This window comes from Typopeltis vanoorti, chromosome 23 (assembly GCF_054136105.1).
Source record: "Typopeltis vanoorti isolate ZY-2024b chromosome 23, IOZ_Tvanoo_1.0, whole genome shotgun sequence".
In the NCBI taxonomy this organism is placed as follows: Eukaryota; Metazoa; Arthropoda; class Arachnida; order Uropygi; family Thelyphonidae; genus Typopeltis; species Typopeltis vanoorti.
Genome location: NC_143571.1, coordinates 11,802,504 through 11,829,134, shown reverse-complemented (window position 1 = coordinate 11,829,134; position 26,631 = coordinate 11,802,504). Strand labels below are relative to the sequence as shown.

At 38.2% G+C, this 26,631-nt stretch overlaps 1 protein-coding gene across 6 annotated transcripts in view; it reads right to left on the bottom strand.

Moving 5' to 3' along the window:
* The window catches only part of fra (neogenin protein frazzled), a 535,028-nt gene that overhangs the window by 250,151 nt on the left and 258,246 nt on the right, over positions 1–26,631 (bottom strand). For all 6 annotated transcript variants that reach the window (XM_090412604.1, XM_090412608.1, XM_090412609.1 and 3 more), the window contains exons 10-12: positions 15,810–16,097; positions 1,952–2,001; positions 1,707–1,851 (exon numbers count right to left, since the gene is read on the bottom strand). In XM_090412604.1, coding sequence (XP_090268730.1) covers positions 1,707–1,851; positions 1,952–2,001; positions 15,810–16,097 — 483 coding nt within the window. The remainder of the gene's footprint in view (positions 1–1,706; positions 1,852–1,951; positions 2,002–15,809; positions 16,098–26,631) is intronic.

The window sequence follows — 26,631 nt, the reverse complement described above, 5'->3', positions numbered from 1 at the left end:
TTGGTTGGTGTAGTAACTTTTGGTCTTAGTAATACCATTAATGTTCACATTATTTCTGTAGTTCTGATAGCACCATCTGTTTTTTTTTGCTACTGATAACTTGCATGCTGATAGTGATCTTTACCCTATTGAGACTGTTCGGGTACCTAATATATCAGTTTCATCTTGGTTCTCTGATAGAAACAGTGAAGAAACTTTACCAGTTAACATAACATAACATAACATTTGGTTAGGTTGTGCCATTGTAATAAATATACAGTATAAGCCAGTACAGAATACAATTTGGTCAGCTAATTTTCAAATTGCCAACTTATCCTCTATCCTCATTAATTCAATGTCCAGTCGGATACAAGAAATTCCATTTTTATCCACCAATCATCTAATTCCACACAGCAGGGAATTAGACAGTTGTTGGATATAAATGGAAAGGTGTAACAGAATCAAATTAAACAGACAATGAACAACACAAGAATATTACCACATGGACACTGTTATGGTGAGAGGATGCGTGTTTGGATATGAGGAGTGAATGAGCAAATTAGTGGTAATTGTAGTTAGCCCAAGCATTGAGGAGAGTGAAAAATAACAATGTCATAAGAAAGGTAGTGAATGCATTATCAAGTATGATGGTGATGAGACAATGAGCAAAGATTATGAATGGTATATTGGAAGAGCTGTGTAAGAAGATAGGAGTGCAGTTTGTGAATGTGTGAAATGAATTTGATGAAGAAATAGAACTACATGAGAATAATGGATTACATTTTGTCATGATCAGATATCCAACAGCATATTATATTGATAGGATTATATTTGAAATAACCGAGGAGGCTAGAGATCATGGAGTTATGGTGAATAAGATGTTGAAGTTTAAAGGTCACACAGGGAGGAATCTTTATCTGGTCGATTTCAATCGATGGTGAGTTAGCCGATCTCATACAGAGGTAGCAGGGTTTTTTCTCCCGAAAACTTGGGTTTTTCATCCCGCATACATACAAATTGGCCCTTCAGAACACACGCAATTTACAGACAAAAATTACTAGTTGTGGTAGTGTTGGAGGTGGGCGGTAGATGGCGTTGATTCGTAGTAGAGGTAAGGTGTAGAGACAGTTGAAGATGTCCTCCCGCGATGAGTTTTCGGACTCCTTGGAGGTATCAGGAATAATAATAATAATAATAATAATAGCAAAAATTGCAAATACAACTCATAAGATAACTGCGATGTTAAAATGAACATTAACATGTAAGGATATGGAAGTCATTTTGCCTCTTTAAAAGTTCTTGATCAACTGCACCTGGACTAATGTGGGCAAATTTGGTCTCCTAGGTTCCAAAGGGATAAAGAAGCTGTGAAAAGGCCAAAGAGGAGTTATTAAAATTATATTGGGAATGGTGTGCTACAGCCAACCTGTCCATGGACTGAAGGACCATACGATGACAAAATGTTTTCAAAATGTGTTAATTTAACTTTTTAAACAGTATTGTAGTTTACCTTGGGTTTAGAGGTATGAACCAGAATACTCCACACTGTTTAAAAAATGACACAAATAATTGATCAACTGGATGAAATAATCAAATCAAACCACTTCACAATGAAACACTCTATGCATTTTTGATTTTTTAAATTGTATTAATTAATATTACTGCAGTTCACACCTACAATTTGGAAAGAAACAAACTGAAGTCATTAATATAACACAAATTCTAACCTGTTAGTGCATAAAGTCTCCTGTTTCCATCAGTTGTTACAGTATCTCCTCTTCTGCTACCTTTCAACTTATAACGAATCTTATACCCAGTTATTATTCCATTCTGAGATTCTTTTGGTGGTGGTTCCCATCTCACAATGATACTCTATGAGGGGAGGGGACGTATCAATGACTAAGTTATACATTATAATTGAAATATTTTAACAAAGAAATGTTAATGAAGAACATTACAGAAGAATACTTACAGTTGAACTAGCAGCTTCTAATGTTACATTTTGAGGTGTATCACTGGGAACTGAAATAACAGCAAATAATGTCAATGAGATAAAGAGCAAATATGCAGAAAGAGAAGAAAGAAAAAAATCTACTTAAAACATTCACCCACCTCTCCTTCATTCTTTACAGATGCTTGTAAAGGATGAAAGAGTTGTGTAACCTGGGATAACTAATTTATGCAGAACTGAAAATATAATGCTAAATAGTCTATTTGAAGTAGTTTGAAATTAGATAATTTTTTCCTGTAAAAAAATACTTTGGCATAAACTGCTTAAATGGCAATGTCAAGTAGAGTGATGTGGACAAATTTCAAAATGGAAAATTAAGTAATGAAAAATATTTCTATCTATGACACAAAATGTTCTTATGGGGAAGAAGAGTCTAGCTGGCATGAAAAAGGAAAAAAGAAAAAGGTTCTTATTCGATCAAATTAGGAAAATCCCATATACAAAAACATCTTAGAAAAATTTGGAGAAAAAGAGCAAATCTAATAATAATGGTATCTGTTGGATACCTTCAGGACATAGAATAATTCCAACATAAAAATGGATATAAATGCATAAGGAGAGAAGAATGAATAAATAACAAAATTAAAAGAAAAATATAGACTCAAATAAAAAAATACTTACCAGAGATACTTTATCAAGTTTTAAAACAAAAAAAAAGAAAAGAAAAAAAAATGACTAATTCACCCAAAGAGAAAGAGAGAGAGAGAGAGATGGCAAAGCCATGTGCAAGAACTAAAAATTTAGAATTCCATGGTACATTCATTTAGAGGCAGTTTTGGACGTACAGAAAATTATTATTATTATTATTATTATTATTATTATTCGTGACACCTCCAAGGAATCCAAAGACTCATCGCAGGAGGACACCCATTGTACAACTCTCCGTCTCCACCACTACACCAAACCTCTACTACCAATCATCTACATCAGTGCCATCTACTGCCCACCACCACCACAGCTAGTATTATTTGTCTGTAAATTGCATGTATTCTGAAGGGCCGATTTGTCTGTATGTGGGATGAAAAACCCGAGTTTCCAAGAGAAAAAACCCTGCTACCTCCGTATGGGATCAGCTAACTCACCTTCGATTGAAAAAGTCCATATAAATGCCATATTATTATGCTATAAGTTCCTGGAAGGTAAGCCAGAATATGTACTGAGATAATACAAAGAAACATGCAAGAAAGCCAACTATGTGCAAAAGCAGTTAAACAAAAGCCATGGGAAGACTGAAATACAGAAGATAAATATTATGAAAGTGACTAAATGTTCTATTGAAAAAGCTTAAAAATGGAGGAAAGATTATCTAAAAAGAAATCGAAGATGATAAAAGTTACATAAAAACTGAATGTAGGAATATTCTGGATATATGGAGTATTTAATTTCAAAACTAGTAAATGAAATAAATAAGATGAGCAATGACAATGGTGGCAAAAAAATATATGGAAAGCCTGTGTTCAGAAATACATTTCGGTAGTGTAGGTATTCAAAACATCATCAGAAATCTAAAATGTGGAAAGGCAACTGAATTAGATGATACTGGACCAGAAATGTTCAAATATAGAGGTAAAACTTTTATGGTTAGCTACACCTATAATTCAGAAGACCCTGATCAGAGGATTGAATTCCTGATCATTGGAGTAGAGCTCTCATCAGTAAGGAGAGAAATAAAATTGACTGTGACAAATGCAGACAAAAGAAACTTGGGGAAGAATAAGATGGGTTTAGCTCAAATAGGGGGTTGCCATGAAATCATTTGTACTTTACAACACAATAGTAAAGAAATCATGGGAATATTAAGTTTTATAGATCAGGCGATGGCATATAACAAGGAGGCAAGGGAAAAACCTCATATGGTATGAATGGAACATTACAGAGCAAGAGTCAGTCTATAATTAAGTTCTAAATCACCTCACCATACCTGACCCTTCATGTTCTAAGCTCAATGATCTGTCATGATCATCTAATTCATAGGTGGCCAACAGCAGGCCTGCGGGCCTCTTGCAGCCGGTAACGTGATTTCGTGGTGCCTGCAGCAGGAAAAAACTATATTAAATTATATGTATTATCAATTTAGCTATTAGTTTCGACCGCAGATTTTCTGATTGATATACTAGTTATATTCATTATTTCTGATGACGGAAACAATTTCTATTCTCAACACGGAATCAAAGTTGCTTAAAAAGATTATTCAATTTATAAAATCATCTACTGCTTCTCTGTGTGAATTGTAGTAGTGGGAGTGATAGATTTCTATGCTCTCCACAGTAACGCATCACTGAAAGTCACTTGCTCTGCTCTGGTTATAGTGATCAGTTTCACAGTTAACAGCGTTATTGTTGCAGTTTGTGTCCCATGGTCAGTTACTTCAGCCTTTGTGTACTATGAGTAAGAAATGCAAGATCTGTGAAAAAAACAGGTCATTTCAGGAGAAATGGGAAAATGAATTTCTGTTTATAAACGATAATGACAACAAACCACAGTGTCTTGTGTGGTTGCAGGTATTGTCTGTACACAAGGAATATAACCTCAAACGCCACTATGCACCATGCCGCTAAATACCAAAAATACGTTGGACAAGTACGTACTAAAATTGTACATAATTTGAAGAGCAAGATTAGTGCTCAGAAATCTATTTTTACTAAACAACATCGATACAAAAAAGCGTGAAGTTACACAGGCATAACCAAACATCTCAGATTTAGTGGGACACCTAGATGGGTTTATAAGTCGACTGAAGGTTTTTAAATTCACCCTAGTCAGAGGAAACTAAGTACATTTCCCCTCCTGCAGAGAGTTGATGGAGGAGAGCCATCACATTGACTTCAAGTTTTCTGTGCCAATGTTAGACCAACTTTTGGAGCAATTCAGGAAGCGATTTTCTGACTTCAGTGACATGTGGCCACAACTAACATTATTTAACAACTCAATGAAATGTGACATTTCAGAGCAGCATGACACTATTCAATTGGAGTTGTGTGACCTTCAAAGTGACCCCTTTTTCTAGTCATGGGTGGAGATAGGCATTGAGTTTTGTAAACTTACCAAGGGAAAAATATCCTGCATTGAGTGACTTCAGCTTGAGAATTGCATCTATGTTTGGAAGCACATACATATGTGAATGTACTTTCTCAACTATGAGGGCAGTTAAATCATCGTTGAAAATCAACTTTGATGAACTTGTTGCTGCACATGAATGCCCACAGTGTTCTCATTACGTTGTGTTACATGTAAAAAAACCAGAAATATGTAATTAAATTTAATTTAACAACTTATATTTAAATCAATCAAGTATTTTATATTGTTCTCCCAGTAGTAAAATGATTTAACAAATATAGTAATTCAATACAAATAACTATTGCCTTGAAAAAATGCAGAGTTTATTTTTATTTAAGTTCTGTCTAAAAGTGTGCAGCCCGTGACGCTACCACTCATCACATATTGGCCCTCGTATAGAATGAAGTTGGCCACGCCTGATCTAAGTTATGTAACTGCTCCAAAAGTGTGGCTTTGCCTAACTGAATAGCCTACTATGTTTGTCATTACAAAATTACGTGTATTCTCAGGATGATCTGAATATCTGGCAGGTCCACTGGTCTCTCATTGCTTTTTCCTCCCTGTTCATTCATCACAATGCTTTAAATCTCATATTACTTGTCTTCCTTTCTCTTTCATATCTCCCTTATTTCCTGAGATTTTTTTACCTTTAACTCTCTCATCTTCTAAGAACAAACAAGAAAAATCTCTTCCCAAGATCCAAACCAAACCTATTCAAATGTAACCCATCTCATACAATTCCATTCATCCCTCAAAATTCATTCCATATAATAACAAATGGCACTCCCTTCTCCTATCACAGTACTGCTAACACATCATCCTAATCTCAATTCATCACTGTCACACCTGGGCAGCACTGCCTAACTTTCTCTCCACACTGTCATCCTTCACTCTCCTTAATAACCTGATACCCATCCTCACATTCTTCTTCTATCCAAACAAAATCATTTGTTTCTACAACCACCATAACTCTCCCACTCAATTACTCCTTATATCCAAAGTGTCAATTAGCTTGCTCTTGTTCCATCCTGGAAAAAAAATAAACAATCCTTGTGCATTCTCTCATTATTTATCATACCTTTAATAATGGCATCATCACAGAGTAAATACCAAAAATAGTCAAAATCTTTCACTAATTGCCTTTAAGTTTTTCCTCATTCAGTAATTATATAGTGAACTGTTAGATTAATGAACCTGATCTGGTGAAGAATAAATGCACTGAGATTGAAAGTGACAAAGGCAGATGAAATGGTTGCATTAATTGAGTCTTTTCACCCAAAAATGGTTGGAATAAGTAAGACATGGTTAGATGAGGACGACATCCTGACAGTAATAGTGATGGAAGGGTATGATGTGTTTCGTGAGGATAGAAGGAGTAAAAAGGAAGGGGGGAGTGCTATTGATGATAGAGAAAGAGTTATGGCGATACAAAGTAGAGATGCAAGAAGGAAACAGTGCCAGTGGCTTTGAGGCAGTATGGTGTGATATAGAGGGGAATGGAATGAAATACTTGGTTGGATGTTGTTATAGACCAGGTAATGTGGATGGTAGTGATAATGAAATGTATGATCAAATTAGCCAACCAAATAAGAAAAGAGTGATCATTATGGGTGATTTTAATTATGGCAATATAGACTGGAATGATGAGATAGAAACTGGAAGTAAAGAAAACGAGTTTCTTGAGTTTTCGAGGGATAACTACCTCAGACAGTATGCAACAGAGGGCACGCGAGAATTGAGGGTCTTGGATTTCGTCATCTCATCACAGGATGTAATTATGAATGAGGTGTCAAATCATCCACCAATTGGTGAGAGTGACCATGAGGTGATTACCTTGGTGGTTGCCAGCAGTGTGAGGACCTCTGTAAGAAAAAGGGTATATGTGGAATTACAACCGGGGGGGGGGGTGATTATGAAGAGCTCAAGAGACAGCTTGCAGGTGTAGCATGGAATGAGGAGTTAGCTGGAAAAGAGATAGAGATCGATGCAGCTTGGTCAGGGTGATTTTCAAAAACTATCTAGTAGATGCAATGTCTAAATGTATTCCAAGGGTGAGAGGGTTAAATAAGATAAGTGTGAAATGGATGAATTAAGAGATTAAGCATGTGATACAGAGAAAAAGGGCATTATGTAGGCAGCATAAGAGAAGTGAAAATAACCAATACCATGAGGTTTACAAAGACCAGGCAAGGCAAGTGGCTTGGTTGGTGAGGGTAGCTAAAGTGAGGTATGAACAGCAGACAGCTAATGAAGTCAAAACGAATCCTAAGGAGTTCTTTCGATATGTAGCCAGCAAAAGAAAGAATGATTATGGACGGATGACGGTGATTAGAGAAAATGCTGTATAGACAGCTGTTGTGGAGATACTTAATAAGCAGTTCATATAGGTTTTAATCTTGTGAATTGATGATGGAGAGGAGAGAGACTGACTGTAAGTGAGAAAGAGGTGTATGGGGAGTTGAGCAAACTAGATGTTAATAAGCCTGTGGGACTTGATAATATATCACCACGTATTCTGAAGGAATGTGCCAGGGAGTTGACGCCAGCCTTGAGATATTTTTTTAATACGAGTCTTGCACTGAGTCAAGTTCCTAAAGAGTGGAAAGAGGGCAAGATTGTGACACTTCATAAAGAGGTGATAGAACTCAAGTATCAAACTATAGGCCTATCTGTGTGTCAGGTGTTGTGGTTGAGTTGTTGGAGAAGCTTGTGAGAACTAGGATCCAGAATTGGGTTGACAACAATGGTATTATCTTTGATGGACAGCATGGATATGCTAAGGGGTGGTCATGTTTTAGTAATCTACTTAATTATTACAATAAGGTGACTGCTTCCTTGGACAAAGGAGAAGGATGTACAGTAATATACTTAGATTTTGCAAAGGATTTTGATAGATTACCGCATGATAAATTGATAGTCAAACTAGAGTGGATGGGGTTGGATATTAGATTAGTGCATTGGATTGGAGACTGGCTATCTGATAGGTATCAACAAGTTTTGTATGGAGGAGTGATATCCAGGAAAAGGAAAGTCACTAGTGGTGTGTCTCAGGGGTCTGTTTTAAGAGCCATTACTGTTTAACACATTCGCTGCCAACCACGAACATACTCGTAGTTCATATATGAGCAACATAAGCCAGCTAACGAGTATACTCGTATGACGCTTACTGCCGGCAACGAGATTACCGTACTGACCTTGAAGAAGTGAAATTGCTCAGTGTACTGGAACAGACTATGCCAAAGTAGAATGGCAGTGAACGTGTTAACTTGTATATTAATGATATTGGTGAAGATATTCAGTTGTTTGCAGATGATGCAAAGTTGGGACAAACCATGAAGAGTAGTGAAGATGTAGTGTCCTTAGAAGAAGACTTGAATAAATTGAGTGATTGGGCACGGGAATGGGGATGTGAGTTCAATGTTGCAAAATGTAAGGTTTTAAAATTTTGGAAACAAAGATGGGATGCTTAGTGGGGATATATTGTTGAGATCTTGGGGTGATAGTGGATAAGGATCTGAAATTTAGGGGACACATTGCCAAAATTGTGAAGACAACACAAATGCTTCTGGGAATGATGCAGAGGACACTGACTTGTAGAAGTTGGGAGATTCTTGTTCCACTGTATAAGGCTTTGATTAGGTCACACATGGACTACTGTGCCCAGATTTGGTTATCAGGTTGTCAGAAGGATGAAGATATGTTGGAAAGGGTCCAGAGGTGACTGACTAATGTAGTTTCTAACCTCTAGAATGTCGAGTGTGAGGAAAGATAGAGAAGATGCAATTTGCAGAGTCTGGTGGACAGGAGGAAGAGTGGGGGATACGAAAGAGACCTATAAATTAGTAAGGGGTTGTTATAGGATCAATGCTGGAGAGGTTCCACAGAAAATAGTGGGAGATCAGGGGAGAATCAGAGGTCATTCCTAGAAACTGTGTAAAGAGGGTGTGAGTAGGCTCACTTTAGTGAGTACGGGCATGGCAAACCCGAGGTACCACATGCTGGACCATGTCTTACTTCATGTAATATATATCTGTTATGTTATTCTGTAGACTTGTCCCTCCCCTTCTTTCTTTGCTACTTTCTCCTCTCCTTGCTCATTCCTCCTGATGCTAATAGAGTATTCGAGGGCTAGGGGTGAATCTTTCCTATCTTCCTAAGTCATTTCATCTTATGCATCCACCAAAGGAGGCAAGCTAGCCTCATAGGTGCCGGTCCCAGATCCGGATAAATGGCGAGGGTTGATGTCAGGAAGGGCATCCAGTCGTAAAACTTCACTGCCAGCTCTAGCTATGATATAAGTCAAAGAAAAAATGATATAAGGGCTAAGGTGTACCCCTTAAGTGACACACATAAACATCGCCCTACAGCTGCGAGAAGTGGACGAGAGCTACTGCATCAAGGGCGGGTGCAGTTAAAGAAGCGAGCCCAGCAGGTGGAGAGGATGTTGCGAGTGGGAACACTGAATGTTAGAAGCATGACTGGAAGGGGAAGAGAGGTGGCAGACATGATGAGGAAGAGGAAGTTGGACATTTTGTGTGTGCAGGAGACAAGGTGGAAAGGGGGAAAGGCAAAGGAACTGGGAGATGGATATAAATTGTTCTACTCTGGAGCGAATAACGAGGGAAGAAATGGTGTAGGAACTGTGGTATGTGGCAGAATGAAGGGTGAAGTACTGGAAGTGGGTAGAAGGAACAACAGGCTCATGCGAATGAAATTGGGTCTTGGAGAAGAGTGAGTGGTCATATTATATGTATATGTCCCGCAAGTTGGATGTACAGCAGAGGAGAAAGATGAGTTCTGGAACGCGTTAGATGAAGAAATTAGGGAACTGGAAGAAAACGAGATGGTGATTGTTGGAGGAGACTTGAACAAACACATAGGGAGACAGAATAGAGACTGTGAAAGGGTGCATGGTGGCCACAGAGTGGAAATGATGAACCAGGAAGGAGAGAGGGTTGTGGACTTTGCAGTAGCGTTTGATCTGACAATTGTGAACTCGTTTTTCTACAAGAGGGAAGAACATTTGATAACATTTAGGAGTGGTAACAACAGCTCACAAACTGACTACATTTTGACTAGAAGAAAACATCTTAAGGTTGTGACAAATTGTAAAGTAATTCCAACAGATCAAGTAGCACAACAACACCGACTGCTGTGCGCAGACTTTAAAATAAGATCGAAGATAAGAACTTCTGGTTGCCATGGGATGAAGACAATTAAGTGGTTTCGCTTAAAAGAGAAGAGTGTGAGGAATCGTTTTAGGCAGAGAGTGTTAGAGAGGATATCAGATGGACTGGAAAGTGTACAAGATTGGTGGAAACATAATTCAAAAGTAATCCTGAGCTGTACAATCGAGGTGTTTGGTGAGACATCTGGAAAGATTAGAGAGCAAAAGGAGGGTTGGTGGGGGAATAATAATGTACAAGTGGCAGTGACAGCTAAGAGGACGGTAAAGCAGAAGTGGGATGAGTCAAGAGTGGAAGAGGACAGAGAGAGAAAGCAAGAAGCCAAGAGAGTTGTGGCACAGGCGAAGGCCATGGCATATCAAGATCTGTATGATCAATCAGAAACAAAGGAAGGACAGAGAAAATTTAACAACTTGCAAAATGTAGAAATAAAGCAGCAAAGGACATCTTACATGTAAGGCAGATCAAAGATGCTGAAAGAAGAGTATTTTGGAGGGATGTGACCATAAGAAACAGATGGAAAATATACTTTGAGGGACTTTTGAATGAGGAAAATGCAAGGACTCACAGAGAAGATGGGCAGCCTTCTGAGGGGATGGTGCAGAACATCAGTAAATTGGAAGTGACAGAGGCCATGAAGAGGATGAGGAATGGAAAATTGGTAGGCTCCGACAGGATTCCAGTGGAGGCATGGAAGGTAGGTGAAGAGGGAATTGACCTGCTGTGGGACCTGTTCGTGAAAGTTTGCCAACAGGAAAATATACCCGAGGAATGGAGGGAGAGTACTCTTGTCCCCATCTACAAGGGTAAAGGGGATGCACAAGACTGTAAAAATTACAGAGCAAAAAAGTTGATGTCCCACACAATGAAAATCCTAGAAAGGGTTCTTGATGGAAGATTGAGGAAGGAGGTTGAGATTGCAAAGGAACAATTTGGCTTCATGCCTGGTAGATCAACAACAGATGCTATCTTTGGGTTATGGCAGATGATGAAAAAGTATTGAGAGTTGAGAGAAACAAAGAGAGCTTCAACTGTCATTTATTGATCTCGAGAAAGCATACGATAGAGTGCCAAGGCAAGAAATCTGGAGGTGTCTGAGGGAGAAGAAGGTGATGGAGAAATATGTCAGGTTGGTGAAGGAAATGTACAGAAATGTGAAGACAAGTGTTCAGACCTGTCTGGGACAGCAGAAAGTTTTCAAGTAACAGTTGGCTTGCATCAAGGGTCAGCATTAAGTCCATTTCTGTTTAATATTGTGATGGAGGTGGTAACAGATAAGGTGAAAGAAGATGCGCCTTGGACAATGTTGTATGCAGATGACATCTTGCTGTGTGCAGATTCAAGAGAAGAAGCAGGAACTAAACTGGAAAGATGGAGAAAAGTACTGGAAGAGAGAGAGAGAGGTATGAGACTGAGCAGAAGTAAGACAGAGTATATGTGTTGCACAGTGGGTGGCAGGCAGGAGACAGATCTGGAGCTGGAAGGAAATGTCATCAGGAAGGTGAGAGACTTTAGATACTTAGGTTCAACACTGGAAGAAGATGGAGGAGCTGAGAAGGAAGTGGGATGCAGGATACAAGCCGGTTGGAGGAACTGGAGGGAGATGGCTGGAGTGTTATGCGATAAGAGGGTGCCAATCAATCTGAAAGGCAAAATCTATAGGACAGTAGTGAGGCCAGCTATGATGTATGCTATAGAAAGTATGGTCCTGAGGAAAAATAACATCAGCAGGATGGAAGTAGCAGAGATGAGAATGCTTAGGTGGATGTGCAGTGTGACCAGAAAGGCTCGTCTGAGAAATGACTATGTGAGGGGAACAGTGAAAGTTACGAACTTAGGAGCGAAGATACAGGAGGCAAGGTTGAGATGGTTTGGTCATGTGATGAGGAGGGAGGACGAATATGTGGGAAGAAGGGTCATGCAGATGGATGTGCAAGGAAGGAGGAAGTGTGGGTGGCCAAAGAAGAGATGGAGGGAGCTGGTAGAAGAGGACTTGAGGTGAAGAACTTGGATGTGGTGACAGCCCAAGACAGGAGGATGTGGAGGAGACTCATCATCAACAGTGACCCCACTTAAGTGGGAGAAGTTGCAGAAGAAGTAGGGGAGTGAGAAGCAGGTTTTTTCATGCAGAGTTGTGAATGATTGGAATGCCTTGCCTGAGAGTGTGGCATCAGCAGAGATTTAAAGCACAGTATGATGAGCTGTGTGTATAATAAAAGGACCTCTCAGATGAGTCTTTGACTCCATAGGATCTTGGGTAATAATAATAATAATAGTAATAACAATTCTAGTCATAATATGGTGAAAACAGCTATCAAAAAAAGCCAACTTACTTTGTGGTTTTATAGGATTGCAAGTGCTATTGCTTATCAGGTCTCAGACATAATCAAGCTTCTCAGAGAAGATTTAGACAATGAAATCAGTGGCAAACTGAATTTCTATTTGTATTTGGACAAGTTAGTCCACTCTCCCCCTCTCATCCAAAAAAAAAAATCGAATTATTCATGCTTATAATCCATGAAGGTTATTATAGATGGAAAGGAAAAATTTACAAACAAACAAATGGAACTACAATGGTCCCCCCCCCCTCTCTCTTTCCCTTTAGAAAATATCTATAAACATTTAGAGAAACAAAGCACCTATCAACATACTGAAATACTGAAATCTTTAGTATGACCGCTTTATGTAGATAAGTTTGCCATTTAGCCCCATGCTACAGATATATTAGATTCGTTTTAAATGATTGGATGTATAAAATAGTGTATATGAGGATATTTCTTCAATATCCTAGCATAGACTTCACTTAGAATTTATTCATGCATAAATATGGAAATATATATATATATATATATATATATATATATATTTTCATATTAAAGATAATCCCATCGATGATAATGATATTCTAGCTAATTTGGACATTATATCTTTATTTACTAACGTTCCTACGGACGAGATACTTACATGTATATATATATATATATATATATATATATATATATATATATATATATACAAATCTTTAAAGGTACCTGTGGCATAACTATAAATAATAAATTACGTGATAACCACAATTATTAACTTTAATGAAATAAAAGTATATAGATATTTTGTACTGAAACTAACAGTACATCATCAGTGTAGAGAACAAGTTAATGTTATTGCTAAATGTTAATGTTTAACCGAATTACTACTACCGAAAGAGATAGATATGACTAGTAGAAGCAATATAATTTTGCTTCTGGGAGATGCAAATTCAAAGGTGGGTAAAGATAATATTGGATATGAAGCAATAATGGGAAAGGAAGGACTAGGAGTTGAAAATGAAAATGGAACAATATTAAAAGATTTCTGCCTCTTCCATAATTTGAAGAGGCAGAAATCTTTTAATTTCTTAAAATAAATTACTAATAGTAAAAATCAAACAGACCATATAATAATAAATAAACCATGGAGATAATCTCTACAGGATGTAAGAACAAAAAGAGAAGCAGATGCATATACAGATCATATATTAATAACACCAAACATAAAAATAAAACTAGCAAAGTTTTTTAAACCAAGAAATTAGAGAAAACGATATAATTTAAGTAAATAAAAAAATAAGGATTATGCACAAAACTTCACATCTACAATTAAAAACAAATATGAAACAAAAATATTGAACAAAATGGAACATGTGGATATAGAGGACAAATGGAGAGAAATAAAACAAATTTATAATAAAACAGCAGAAGAAATACTTGGGAGACAGGATAAGTCAAAGAAACAATGGATAACAGATGAAACAATAGAGTTAAGTGAGGAAAGAAGAGAAATGAGGAAAAAAGTACTGCAAAGTCAAAGTGTAGAAGAAAAAAGTGAGAGGAACAAAATATACAAAGAAAAAATAAGCAAGTTAAAAAGAGTGCAAGGAATGATAAAAGGAAATATATTGAAGAATTGCATGGAGAGGCAGAACAAGTTGCAAGGAACTGTGATTCTAAGCAACTATATGAGATAACAAGGAAAATAACCAGGAAAAACATGAGAAAGGAAAAACATGGAGAGGCAGAACGAGCTGCAAGGAACTATGATTCTAAGCAACTATATGAGATAACAAGGAAAATAACTAGGGAAAAAATGAGAAATGAAATACAAATAAAAGATAAATACTGAAATTTACTGAGCAAGGAAAAAGACATGGAAAAAAGATGGGCTGAATATTTTCAGGAAGTATTGGGTAATAAATCTACAACACAGGAAGAAATACTTCCACAGAACATTGAAACGGAGATACTAGATATAAATGTAGGAGAAATAACAAGAACAGAGATAACAAGAACAATAAAGAAGCTAAAAAATGGAAAGGTAGTAGGGATAGATAATATTCCAGCAGAATTAATTAAAACAGACATTAAATTTTCAATAGAGAGATTACATCCACTGATAAATTAAATATGGGAGAAAGAAAAATGGTCAAAGGACTGGGATATAGGAATATTGGTCAATAGTACTACAAAAAGGTGATATTACAGAATGTGAAAATTGGAGAGAAATCTCACTGCTGAGCAAAGTCAGTAAGATCTTTACAAGAATAATCCTGGAAAGAATGAAATACAAAATCGAAGAGAGGCTGATGGAAGAACAAGCAGCTTTCAGACCATATAGATCATATATAGACCAAATAATTACCCTAATAATAATAATAATAATAATAGAACAATCAATAGAATGGCAAAACAGCCTATATTTAGGCTTTATCGATTCTGAAAAGGTATCAGTATAAATAGAGAAAAAAATATGTATTTAATGAAACAATATGGTATACCAATAAAAATAATAAGTTTGGTGAAGAAAATGCATGACAGTGGTGTAAGACAAGGATGTATACTCACTCCCACAATATTTTTGATTGTAATAGACTGGGTGATGAGAAACACAATAGTTGATAATATAAATATACAATGGGGGTGGACAAACAAATTAAATGATTTAGATCTTCTTGACGATATACGTCTGATAGCTCAAAAGTACCAACACATGAAAAAAAAACTAGATAACTTAAACCAGGAAGTCTCTAAATGTGGCTTAAAAATAAACAGGAAAAAGGCAAAAATAATGAAGATAAACCCTAAACAAAATCTAACTTTTAAAATAATAAGAGAATCACTGGAACAATACAATGAAAAACATATGGAGAAGTAAAGAATTAAACTTAAAAACTAAAAAAAGGCTTTTTAACACAAATGTTAAAACTATTCTACTATGGATCAGAAATGGAAATCAATTGGACATACTATCAGAAATCCTAATAAAGACATGGACAGCCATGGAATGGCACCCCCATGGAAAAAGGAAAAGGGGTCAATATAATTTGATGACCTGGAGGAGACAGACTGAGATGGAGATGAAGCAGATCGGGAGATCCTGATGGGGAGCGAACTTAAGAGAGAGGCAGCAAACAGAGTGTGATGGAAAGCATCGATTAAGGCCCTATGCTCCACAGGGAGTGAAGAGAATAAGTAAATATTTCTTTCAGTTATTATAATAGCAGTTCAAAAACCATAAGCATATTAATAAATATAATTTCTTACCATCTGGGTATGTTCGTGAAGTAACTTCTTCAGTACTTAGTCCTGGTCCGTTTTGGTTGTATGCAACTACCCAAAAACTATATTCTGTGAATTTTTTTAAATTGTGAAGTGTATAACTAGTTTCAGATGTACTGACTTCATGTTCTTCTGATGTTCCTAACTCCATGTAATATAATTTATACCTCTGAATGGGTCCATTTAAGATATCAGGTGGTTGCCATTCTACAAATATAGAGGATGCAGATGTTGGCTTAGATTGTAAGTTTTGTGCTGGGCTAGGAACGTGAACTGAAACAAAGAATAATATCAAAGTAAATATTAACCTACTAGTAAAATATGGACATGAATATTTTGCTAGTAGATAATCACATGCACATGGATAATCATATGTGCATGTGATTATCCATGAATAGTTAGAAATAAATAATATGCATAAAAAAAGCTAATATAAAAAGTGATCAACATAAAAAGAAGCTCAAAGTTTCATTTTTAATAGTGCAATCAAAAAGCAATCAATTTTTAAAACAATTCTTAATAAAAACCATAAAAAAACTACAGTGCCATAATAGGGGTGGGAAGCCAAGGGTTAAACAGAAATAAAGAAGATCATCTGATCCATTTGATCCAAAGAGGATCCATTTTGGCTATTTCAGCCAAATATATAAAGTTTCAAAAGTAGCAGAGTGCTTATGGGAGTATGATCTCTGACATCAGAGTTTCCATTCTAGTTTAACTATCAACTTATCATGTGGCAATCTAACAAAACCCTTTGCAAAATCAAAGTATGCTCACATGTATCCATCTCTTTTGTCCAATGAGCCTGTCGCATTATTGCAATAAGTAAGCAGATTACTAAAAGATGACTTTACTTTAGCAAATCCATGCTGTCCATTAAAGAAAACACCACTGTTCTGGATTCTAGTTCTTGCTAACCTCTCCAACACTTTATTTGGAATACATATAAATGTATTCCAAGGTAGTTCTTGATTAGTAACCAAGCAGCATTGTTCTCCTTTCCACCCAACTCTTCATTCCATGCTACAGCTGCAAGCTGGCTCCTAAGGTTTTCATAATCACCAACCTCGAAGGTCCACATATACCCTTTCCTCACAGAAGTCCTCACATGGCTAGTAACAGCCCAAATAATCTTCATGGGCATCACTTTTGCCAACAGAAGGGAGAGATGACATCTCATTTATAATGATATCCTTTGATAAGATAATCAAATCAAAGGCCCTTGACCTTTGCGTGCCTTCTGTCACATACTATGCAAAGAAATTATCCCTCAAAAAAATTGAGAACTTCATTTTCTTTACTTCCAGTTGCTATCTCATTAATCCCAATCTATATTGCCATAATTAAAATCACCCATAATGATCACCCTTTTCCTATTTGCTTGGCTAATTTTCTTATACATTTCATGGTCACTACCATTTACATTATCCAAGTCCTATACTAACATTCAGCTAAGTATTTCATTCTATTCATCTTTATCTTATACCAGTCCAGGGCATTAGCCTCAAAACCGCTGTTTCCCAAAACTTTTTCTGTCGAGGTGGATTTGAACGATTGACCTATAGATAAATGAATTTTAACTACAGTCCACTGCTCTACTAACTGAGCTACCAACAGATACCAGTTTTTCATTGCACATCACTTGAAATTCAATTTAAGAACATGTTGGCTAAATGATGTCCTACGGATGGACCACACTTTTTTTACTGATATAAAATTATATATTTAATAGTGGTTCAAAATCAAATCATTAATTTCAATAGAGGGAAGTGCCAAAATAACCTAAAAACTGAAACATTACCCTAAATTTATATACACTACTTGGAAATAAATCAACAAACACCACAATGTGAGGAATAAACCACCATGCCGTCAACCTTAATAAGATGTAGAACCTCCTTCCACTACGATGATTGCAGCAATCCTACGGAGAATAATTTCCACAAGCATACAATAGTGATCAATGGGAATTTTGGCCCATTCTTCCTGTAGGCATGTAATAAGGTCCTGGACTGTTCTGAGACAGATAGATGTTCCTTGACCTCACCTGATGCTCCAAGCCTCTGTGGACACGAGCAAAATGTGGTGACATTCATGTCCACATACCATGGCGTTACAGCAGTAGCCTTATGACACGGTGCATTGTCTAGCTGAAAAAAAATAATGGTCAGTTCCATAGAAATGCCAAAAAGTAGGAAGCATTTCATTGTTCAGAGTGGTTTAGAAACCTCTCAGAGTTCAATCTTCGTGGCCACAAACAGAGGCCTAAGGCAAAAATAGGATCATGCCATTATACCATCACATCTGAATTTCATAGCTGGAGTTATGCACTTTGGTAAGAGACGTTCACTAGGTATCTGCCAAACCCACACCATCCATTTGCTTAGAAGAGGATGTAGCATGATTTGTCGCTCGATAACATAGCTTTCCAAGCTCCACATCCCACTGCACTTGCTCTTTGCATGACTGAAGATGAATCAGTATATAGTATTTACTCAAATCTAACTCGCACATTTTTCCTTAAAATTAAAGTTAAAAAATCATGGCATGAGATAAATGTGGAGATTTTCAAAAACTAAATTTTTCAGGAAAAAATAAATTGATGTTTATAATTAAAACCTCAGTATTAATTATAATTTTAATTGTTCACATAGAGCCCCTGCAGCTCAGTCAGTACAGACGAAATTGTTTGGTCAGAAATACCCGGGTTCGATTCCCGTCGAAGACGTGAAGAACCTTTACTCTTTTTTAACTAAAGGTGAGTTAAGCGGTCTCATATGGAGGTAGCAGTTTTTTTTCACTTGGAAACTCAGGTGTTTTGTCCCTCAGAACAGGCAAACCGGCCCTGTGAGCACACGCAAATTTACAGTCATAAAATACATATACTTAATCTCTCATTAAGTGGACTCAACCCATCCTAACGAACAGGGGTAGAAGGGGGGGGGGGGACACCAATACAAATGAATAAATAAATTATTCACATAATTTATAAAATGAATGCATTTAAATATTAATTATCAACATTATTTATGCGATTGACCCTCACCTTCATTGCACAATATATTAGAATCTTTAGCGACAATGCTTCTGTAATTAAATTAAAATATACAGTTTCATTATTGCTTGTCCTTTTATCATTTTGGAATCATAAGATCACCATGATTTAAAAAAATTGAAAATGGGTATGACTTACCAAGAATCTCCTGTTTGCTATCGTTACTTAAGGTCTGGAGAGCAGTTTCCTCATGTGCATTGTCAATCTACCCAAATGGCATCATCTTCATTCTCATCCAGGGCATTAGAGATGCTGGTTTTTAAAAAAACTCTTGGCAATTATTTCTGGTGCAATCGTGTCCCAAGCTCTCAAAATTCAGTTGCACAGCAGATCTAATGATGGTCTCTTAATCTTCCCTGCCAGAGTCAGGTCGTAGCTGCCAGCTGCCATCCACTCCATGTAGAATTTTCGTGCATAGTACTTGAATGATTTGTTATTATTATTATTATTATTATTATTATTATTATTCAGGCCTCCATGGAGTCAAAAGACTCATCGTGGGAGGCCCCCCCCTAAGAACATAAAGTCTGTCAAGACTAATCGAGGGGAAGTCCCCCCTATGAAACACAAAGTCTATCATACCACTCTTTAAACTCATTGACCGTTCTCGCTCCCACCAGCAATCAGGCAATGCATTCCACGGTTCAACCACCCTCCACGCAAAGAAACCACTCCTTACCCTCTTCCTCACAGTTTCCTTTCGTAACTTCCAGGGATGGCCTCTTGTCATCACTCCTTCCCGCTGTTCAACCAAGTGAAAGAACTTCCCAGTGTCAACCGTGTAACCACCTCTCAACAGTTTAAAAGTCTCAATCATATCATCTCTCCTTTTTCTATCCACCAAACTCTGCAGTCCACATTCCCTCAGCCGATCCTCATAACTATGTTTGTACAGTCCTGAAACTATCTTTCTCATCCGTCTTTGTATCCTTTCCACAATTAATTTGTCCCCTTCAAATCCTGGGGACCAAATCTGAGAACAATAGTCCAAGTGTGGTCTGATCAGAGACATACAACGGAATGATAACCCTCTTATCTCTGCAGGTCAGTGTCCTTCTCATAATTGCAGCAATCTTCTGTGTTACCTTCACCACCTTTGCAATATGTCCCCTAAACTTCAAGTTTCTATCAATCATCAACCCCAGATCTCTTGTCTCCCATACTTCCTCCAGTATAACTCCTCCCAGAGAGTATGCAGCATCCCATCGATGTTTCCCAAACCTCAAGACCTTACATTTTGCTGCATTAATCTGACATCCCCATTCATTTGGCCATCTATCTAGCTTATTTAAATTCTCTTGCAGGGCTACCACATCTGCACCATTACTAATAATCCTTCCCAGCTTCGCATCATCTGCAAACAACTGAATATCCCCTTCCAATTCACTGGCAATGTCATTGATTAAACAATATAGGGCCTGGTACTGAGCCCTGTGGGACCCCACTTGTAACACTCTGCCTCGTTGAAACTGCTCCACCATACACAACTCTCTGATACCTATCAGACAGCCAATCCTGAATCCAGTTGACCAATCTGACATCCAGACCCAGGTGCTACAACTGAAATATCGGCTTATCATGTGGCACCCTGTCAAATGCCTTCGCTAACTCTAAGAAAATTGCAGTATATGCCTTTCCCTCATCTAATGTTCTTGTAACTTTATTATAAAAGGCTAGCATATTGCTAAAACAAGAGCGCCCTTTCACAAATCCATGTTGACTCTCACAGATAACATTACCCTCATCTGCCCAATGCTATATATGGTCCCTCACTACTTTCTCCAAGATCTTAACAACTACTGATGACACACAGACTGGCCTATAATTAGACACTTCCAGTCTGTTACAACCCGTATGCAATGGCACTATCTTACCTTCCTTCCATTCCCTGGCCACCTTTGCCGAAGCCAGGCTTTCATTGAAAAGCCAGGTTAAAGGCACTGTCAGTTCCCTAGCACATTCTCTCAAAACTTGTGGTGAAATACCATCCAGTCCCACAGCTTTACTGACATCCAGAGTACTCAGTATCTGAAACACACTCTCCTCCTGTACCTCTAAACCCCGAACCAGCCCTATCCCTCTAGCATTAAAACTGACTCCTCTAGGATGAAACACTCCAATAAAGTGTTCATTGAACAATTCCACTATGTCCTCTGCATCAGTCACTCTATTCCCATTTTTATCCCACAATATCATTCTTCCACAGTCATTTCTCCTCCTACTGGCCACATAGCTAAAAAATTCCCTAGGATTTTCTTTGGATCTTAGGGCCAATCTCCTCTCATATTCCAGTTTGGCTTTCCTTACCACACTAGTCACTCTTCTGGCCTGTGTCTTATATTCTTCATGCATCTTCTCTTTACTTATCTCCTTATATCTCTTGCATAGCCTCTTTTTCGCATGCAATTCATGTTTAATATTGTTTGTCATCCACTTTACTCCAAATTGTGTCCTCTTCTTCACTTGTGGTATACAACTTACCATTGCTGCTAACAAATATTCTTTCACAATTTCCCACACACTAATGATATCCAGGCCTTCCAATTCCTCCCTCCATGAAACTTCCCGAAGTTGATGTCTAAGACTATTATAATCACCTGCATTATAATTCCACATAAGTTCCCGTCTCTTTGATACTCCTGCATGTCTATTCATTTTCCAAGTCAAAACCATTTGGTCACTCTCTCCAACTGGTGGGAGAGATGTCAACTCAGTTATTATCAACTCTTCTGATGCTATAACCAAATCCAAAAATCTTGAATCTCTTGTTCCCTCTGTTACATGTTGCCTAGACATTTGTCCCTCAAGAATTCTAGAAATTCCATTCTCCTATTGCTACATGCATCTTCCTCTCTCCTATTTATACTTCTTCTTCTACAGCTTCTCCCACTTAAGTGGGGTCACAATTTGTTATGCATCTCCTCCACACCTTCCTGTCTTGGGCTGTTACGACATCCAAGTTCTTCATCTTCAAGTCCTCTTCTACCAGCTCCCTCCATCTCTTCTTTGGCCGCCCACGCTTCCCCCTTCCTTGCACATCCATCTGCATGACCCTTCTTTCCACATATTCGTCCTCCCTCTTCATCACATGATCAAACCATCTCAACCTTGCCTCCTGTATTTTCGCTCCTAAGTTCGTAACTTTCACTGTTCCCCTGACATAGTCATTTCTCAGATGATCCTTTCTGGTCACACCGCACATCCACCTAAGCATTCTCATCTCTGCTACTTCAATCCTGCTGATGTTATTTTTCCTCAGGGCCACAGTTTCTATAGCATATGTCATAGCTGGCCTCACTACTGTCCTATAAATTTTGCCTTTCAGATTGATCAGCACCCTCTTATCGCATAACACTCCAGCCATCTCCCTCCAGTTCCTCCAACCGGCTTGTATCCTGCATCCCACTTCCTTCTCAGCTCCTCCATCTTCTTCCACTGTTGAACCTAAGCATCTAAAGTCTCTCACCTTCCTGATGACATTTCCTTCCAGCTCCAGATCTGTCTCCTGCCTGCCACCCACTGCGCAACACATATACTCTGTCTTACTTCTGCTCAGTCTCATACCTCTCTCTTCCAGTACTTTTCTCCATTTTTCCAGTTTAGTTTCCGCTTCTTCTCTTGAATCTACACACAGCAAGATGTCATCTGCATACAACATTGTCCAAGGTGCATCTTCTCTCACCTCCTCTGTTACCACCTCCATCACAATATTAAACGGAAATGGTCTTAATGCTGACCCTTGATGCAAGCCAACTGTTACTTGAAAACTTTCTGTCTGTCCCAAACAGGTCCGAACATTTCTCTTCACATTTCTGTACATTTCCCGCACCAACCTGAAATATTTCTCAGGCACCTTCTTCTCTCTCAGACACCTCCAGACTTCTTGCCTTGGCACTCTATCGTATGCTTTCTCCAGATCAATAAATACCAGATATAGCGCCCTTTGTTTCTCTCGATATTTTTCCATCATCTGTCGTAACCCAAAGATAGCATCGGTTGTTGATCTACTAGGCATGAAGCCAAATTGTTCCTTTGCAATCTCCAACTCCTCCCTCAATCTACCATCAAGAACCCTTTCTAGGATCTTCATTGTGTGGGACATCAACTTTATTCCTCTGTAATTTTTACAGTCTTGTGCATCCCCTTTATCCTTGTAGATGGGAACAAGAGTACTCTCCCTCCATTCCTCGGGTATATTTTCCTGTTGGCAAACTTTCATGAACAGGTCCCACAGCAGGTCAATTCCCTCTTCCCCCAGTGCCTTCCATGCCCCCACTGGAATTCTGTCGGGGCCCACCGCTCTTTCATTCCTCATCCTCTTCATGGCCTCCGTCACTTCCATTCTACTGATGTTCTGCACCATTCCCTCAGAAGGCTGCCCATCTCCTCTGTGAGTCCTTGCATTTTCCTCATTCAAAAGTCCCTCAAAGTATATTTTCCATCTGTTTCTTATGTCCACATCCATACATAATACTCTTCCTTCAGCATCTTTGATCTGCCTCACATGTAAGATGTCCTTTGCTGCTTTATTTCTACATTTCGCTAGTTGGTAAATTTTCCTCTGTCCTTCCTTTGTTTCTAATTGATCATACAGATCTTGATAAGCCATGGCCTTCGCCTGTGCCACAACTCTCTTGGCTTCTTGCTTTCTCTCTTTGTACACCTCTCTGTCCTCTTCCACTCTTGACTCATCCCACTTCTGCTTTACCTTCCTCTTAGCTGTCACTGCCACTTGTACATCATTATTCCACCACCAACCCTCCTTCTGCTCTCTAATCTTTCCAGATGTCTCACCAAGCACATCGATTGCACAGCTCAGGATTACTTTTGAATTATGTTTCCACCAATCTTGTACACTTTCCAGTCCATCCGATATCCTCTCTAACACTCTCTCCCTAAAACGATTCCTCACACTCTCCTCTTTTAAGCGAAACCACTTAATTGTCTTCATCCCATGGCAACCAGAAGTTCTTATCTTCGATCTTATTTTAAAGTCTGCGCACAGCAGTCGGTGTTGTTGTGCTACTTGATCTGTTGGAATTACTTTACAATTTGTCACAACCTTAAGATGTTTTCTTCTAGTCAAAATGTAGTCAATTTGTGAGCTGTTGTTACCACTTCTAAATGTTATCAAATGTTCTTCCCTCTTGAAGAAAAACGAGTTCTCAATTGCCAGATCAAACGCTACTGCATAGTCCACAACCCTCTCTCCTTCCTGGTTCATCATTCCCACTCCGTGGCCACCATGCACCCTTTCACAGTTTCTATTCTGTCTTCCTATGTGCCTGTTCAAGTCTCCTCCGACAATCACCATCTCATTTTCTTCCAATTCCCTCATTTCTTCATCTAAGATGTTCCAGAACTCATCTTTCTCCTCTGCTGTACATCCAACTTGCGGGACATATACATATAATATGACCACTCGCTCTTCTCCAAGACCCAATTTCATTCGCATGATCCTGTCGTTCCTTCTACCCATGTCCAGTAATTCACCCTTCATTCTGCCACACACCACAATTCCTACACCATTTCTTCCCTCGTTATTCACTCCAGAGTAGAACAATTTATATCCATCTCCCAGTTCCTTTGCCTTTCCCCCTTTCTACCTTGTCTCCTGCACACATAAAATGTCCAACTTCCTCTTCCTCATCATGTCTGCCACCTCTCTTCCTCTTCCAGTCATGCTTCCAACATTCAGTGTTCCCACTCACAACATCCTCTCCACCTGCTGGGCTCGCTTCTTTAACCGCACCCGCCCTTGATGCGGTAGCCCCTGTCCACTTCTCACAGCTGTAGGGCAATGTGGCTGCGCTGCCCTAGCCCTTATATCATTTTCTCTTCGACTCATAATCATAGTTTGAGTTGGCACTGAAGTTTTCCGACCGGATGCCCTTCCTGACATCAACCCTCGCATTTATCCGGGCTTGGGACCGGCACCTATTGAGGCTAGCTTGCCTCCTTCGGTGGCTGCATAAGACGAAATGACTTAGCAAGATAGGAAAGACTCACCCCTAGCCCTCGAATACTCTAATAGCATCAGGGGGAAGGAGCATGGAGAGGAGAAAGAAGCAAAGAAAGAAGAGGAGGGACCAGTCTACAGAATAATATAACAGATATATATTACATGAAGATATATACTACAGATATCTCTACAATTTATACTACTGTAGTTAAAATCTCCCATAACAATCATTCTTCTTGCACTTACCAAACTTAGCTGTCTAAACATCTCCTGGTCTCTATCCTCTATGCTCCTGGGTCTGTAGCAACCCCCCACTAAATATCCTGTCTTGCCTACCTCTACCTCACATCATATGCTCTCAAAATCATTTGTCTCACTTCCTTCCAAAGCCTCCACTCTTAGAGGAAATAGGTCATCACTTATCATAAGCAGTACCCCACCACCATGCTTTCTCCTCCTATCCTGACGAAAAATGCTATACCCAGTGACTTCTATTACTGTTGTTATATCCCCTTCTGTCAACCACATCTCAGTGATCGCAATAATTTTCGTCCAGGCTGATGCTATCTGCGCCACCAATTTCTCTCCCTTATTCCAGATACTCCTGGCAATAGTATAAAGCATATAGATAGGCCTGAACATTTGATCCTATCCCAATGCCTCTTTCAAACTCTGTCAGTTCCCTTTTCACAGCCAGACACAGTTGCACTGAATTGGAAGCATCATATTCCTCCAGTTTATATCAGCTACAAACACGTGACTCATTACATGGTACGATGCACCTTGCCAATTGGGTATCCATTGATTTTGGAAAAAAGTTGTGTAGTTTGACTCTGATATCCATCACCGGCCAATATGTTGGAATTTTTCAATTTCAACATTTATATTTAGAAATTACCTAAATTAGTAGAAACAGCAGGCAATGGATACTTTCATGGGTACAGGTGAGATATGGTCTTCTATCATACTTTTTTCAGTTTTTATTACTCTTGATATACTTGTGATGATTGATATTCATGTAATTTTCAGAATTATATTTTATTACTTCTTATGTCATCAGTATATGCATGTGTGTAGAAAACCCAATTTGATTACTTCTTTCATTGTTTCTTATATACGTGTGTGTGTGTGTGTGTGTGTGTGTGTGTGTAAAAATAACAAATGTTAGGATGTGTAATGGAAGAAATATTAATTACAGAAGCAAGCCCTAAATTTGTGCAGCAAAGAAACTTTAACCAGCAGCACATTTTGTCTCAGGGAATAATAGGAATATACACTGAATACCTTTGTTCCGAACATGTTATTGGGAACAAAAGTATTATTTAATGGAAGTTTGATTTATTATTGTCATTTTTATGATTCTGCTATTGTTGAATACTTGTTACTAGTTCAGCGCATACAGATAATAGGAAAATAGTGAGGTTAATTTAAAAGACATTGAGTCCTACTTAGTAAATTCTCGGAAATTTCTCACTGACAGAAAAACATAGAGTTGAAAATGGAAAAGTGAAAACTCTAATCTCATTATTGTTGTAAACAGCTTTAACCAATAAAAGTCATACCAGGATTTTCAAAATAGAGATCTTCATTTGCACAGCATCTGAAAGCTTATCAACTGTATCTGTTTGTTTGCAACTTAATAAATGTAACCAGTACTTGAAAATTAAATACCAATGGGGACTACTGACTGCCACTTCCTTGACAGAGATCAGAATTTTGTCACTACTGTAAAGCCAAAAGTTTCCATTTTTTTCCAATTTTTTCATTGAAAAAAAATGGAGAAGAAGGAA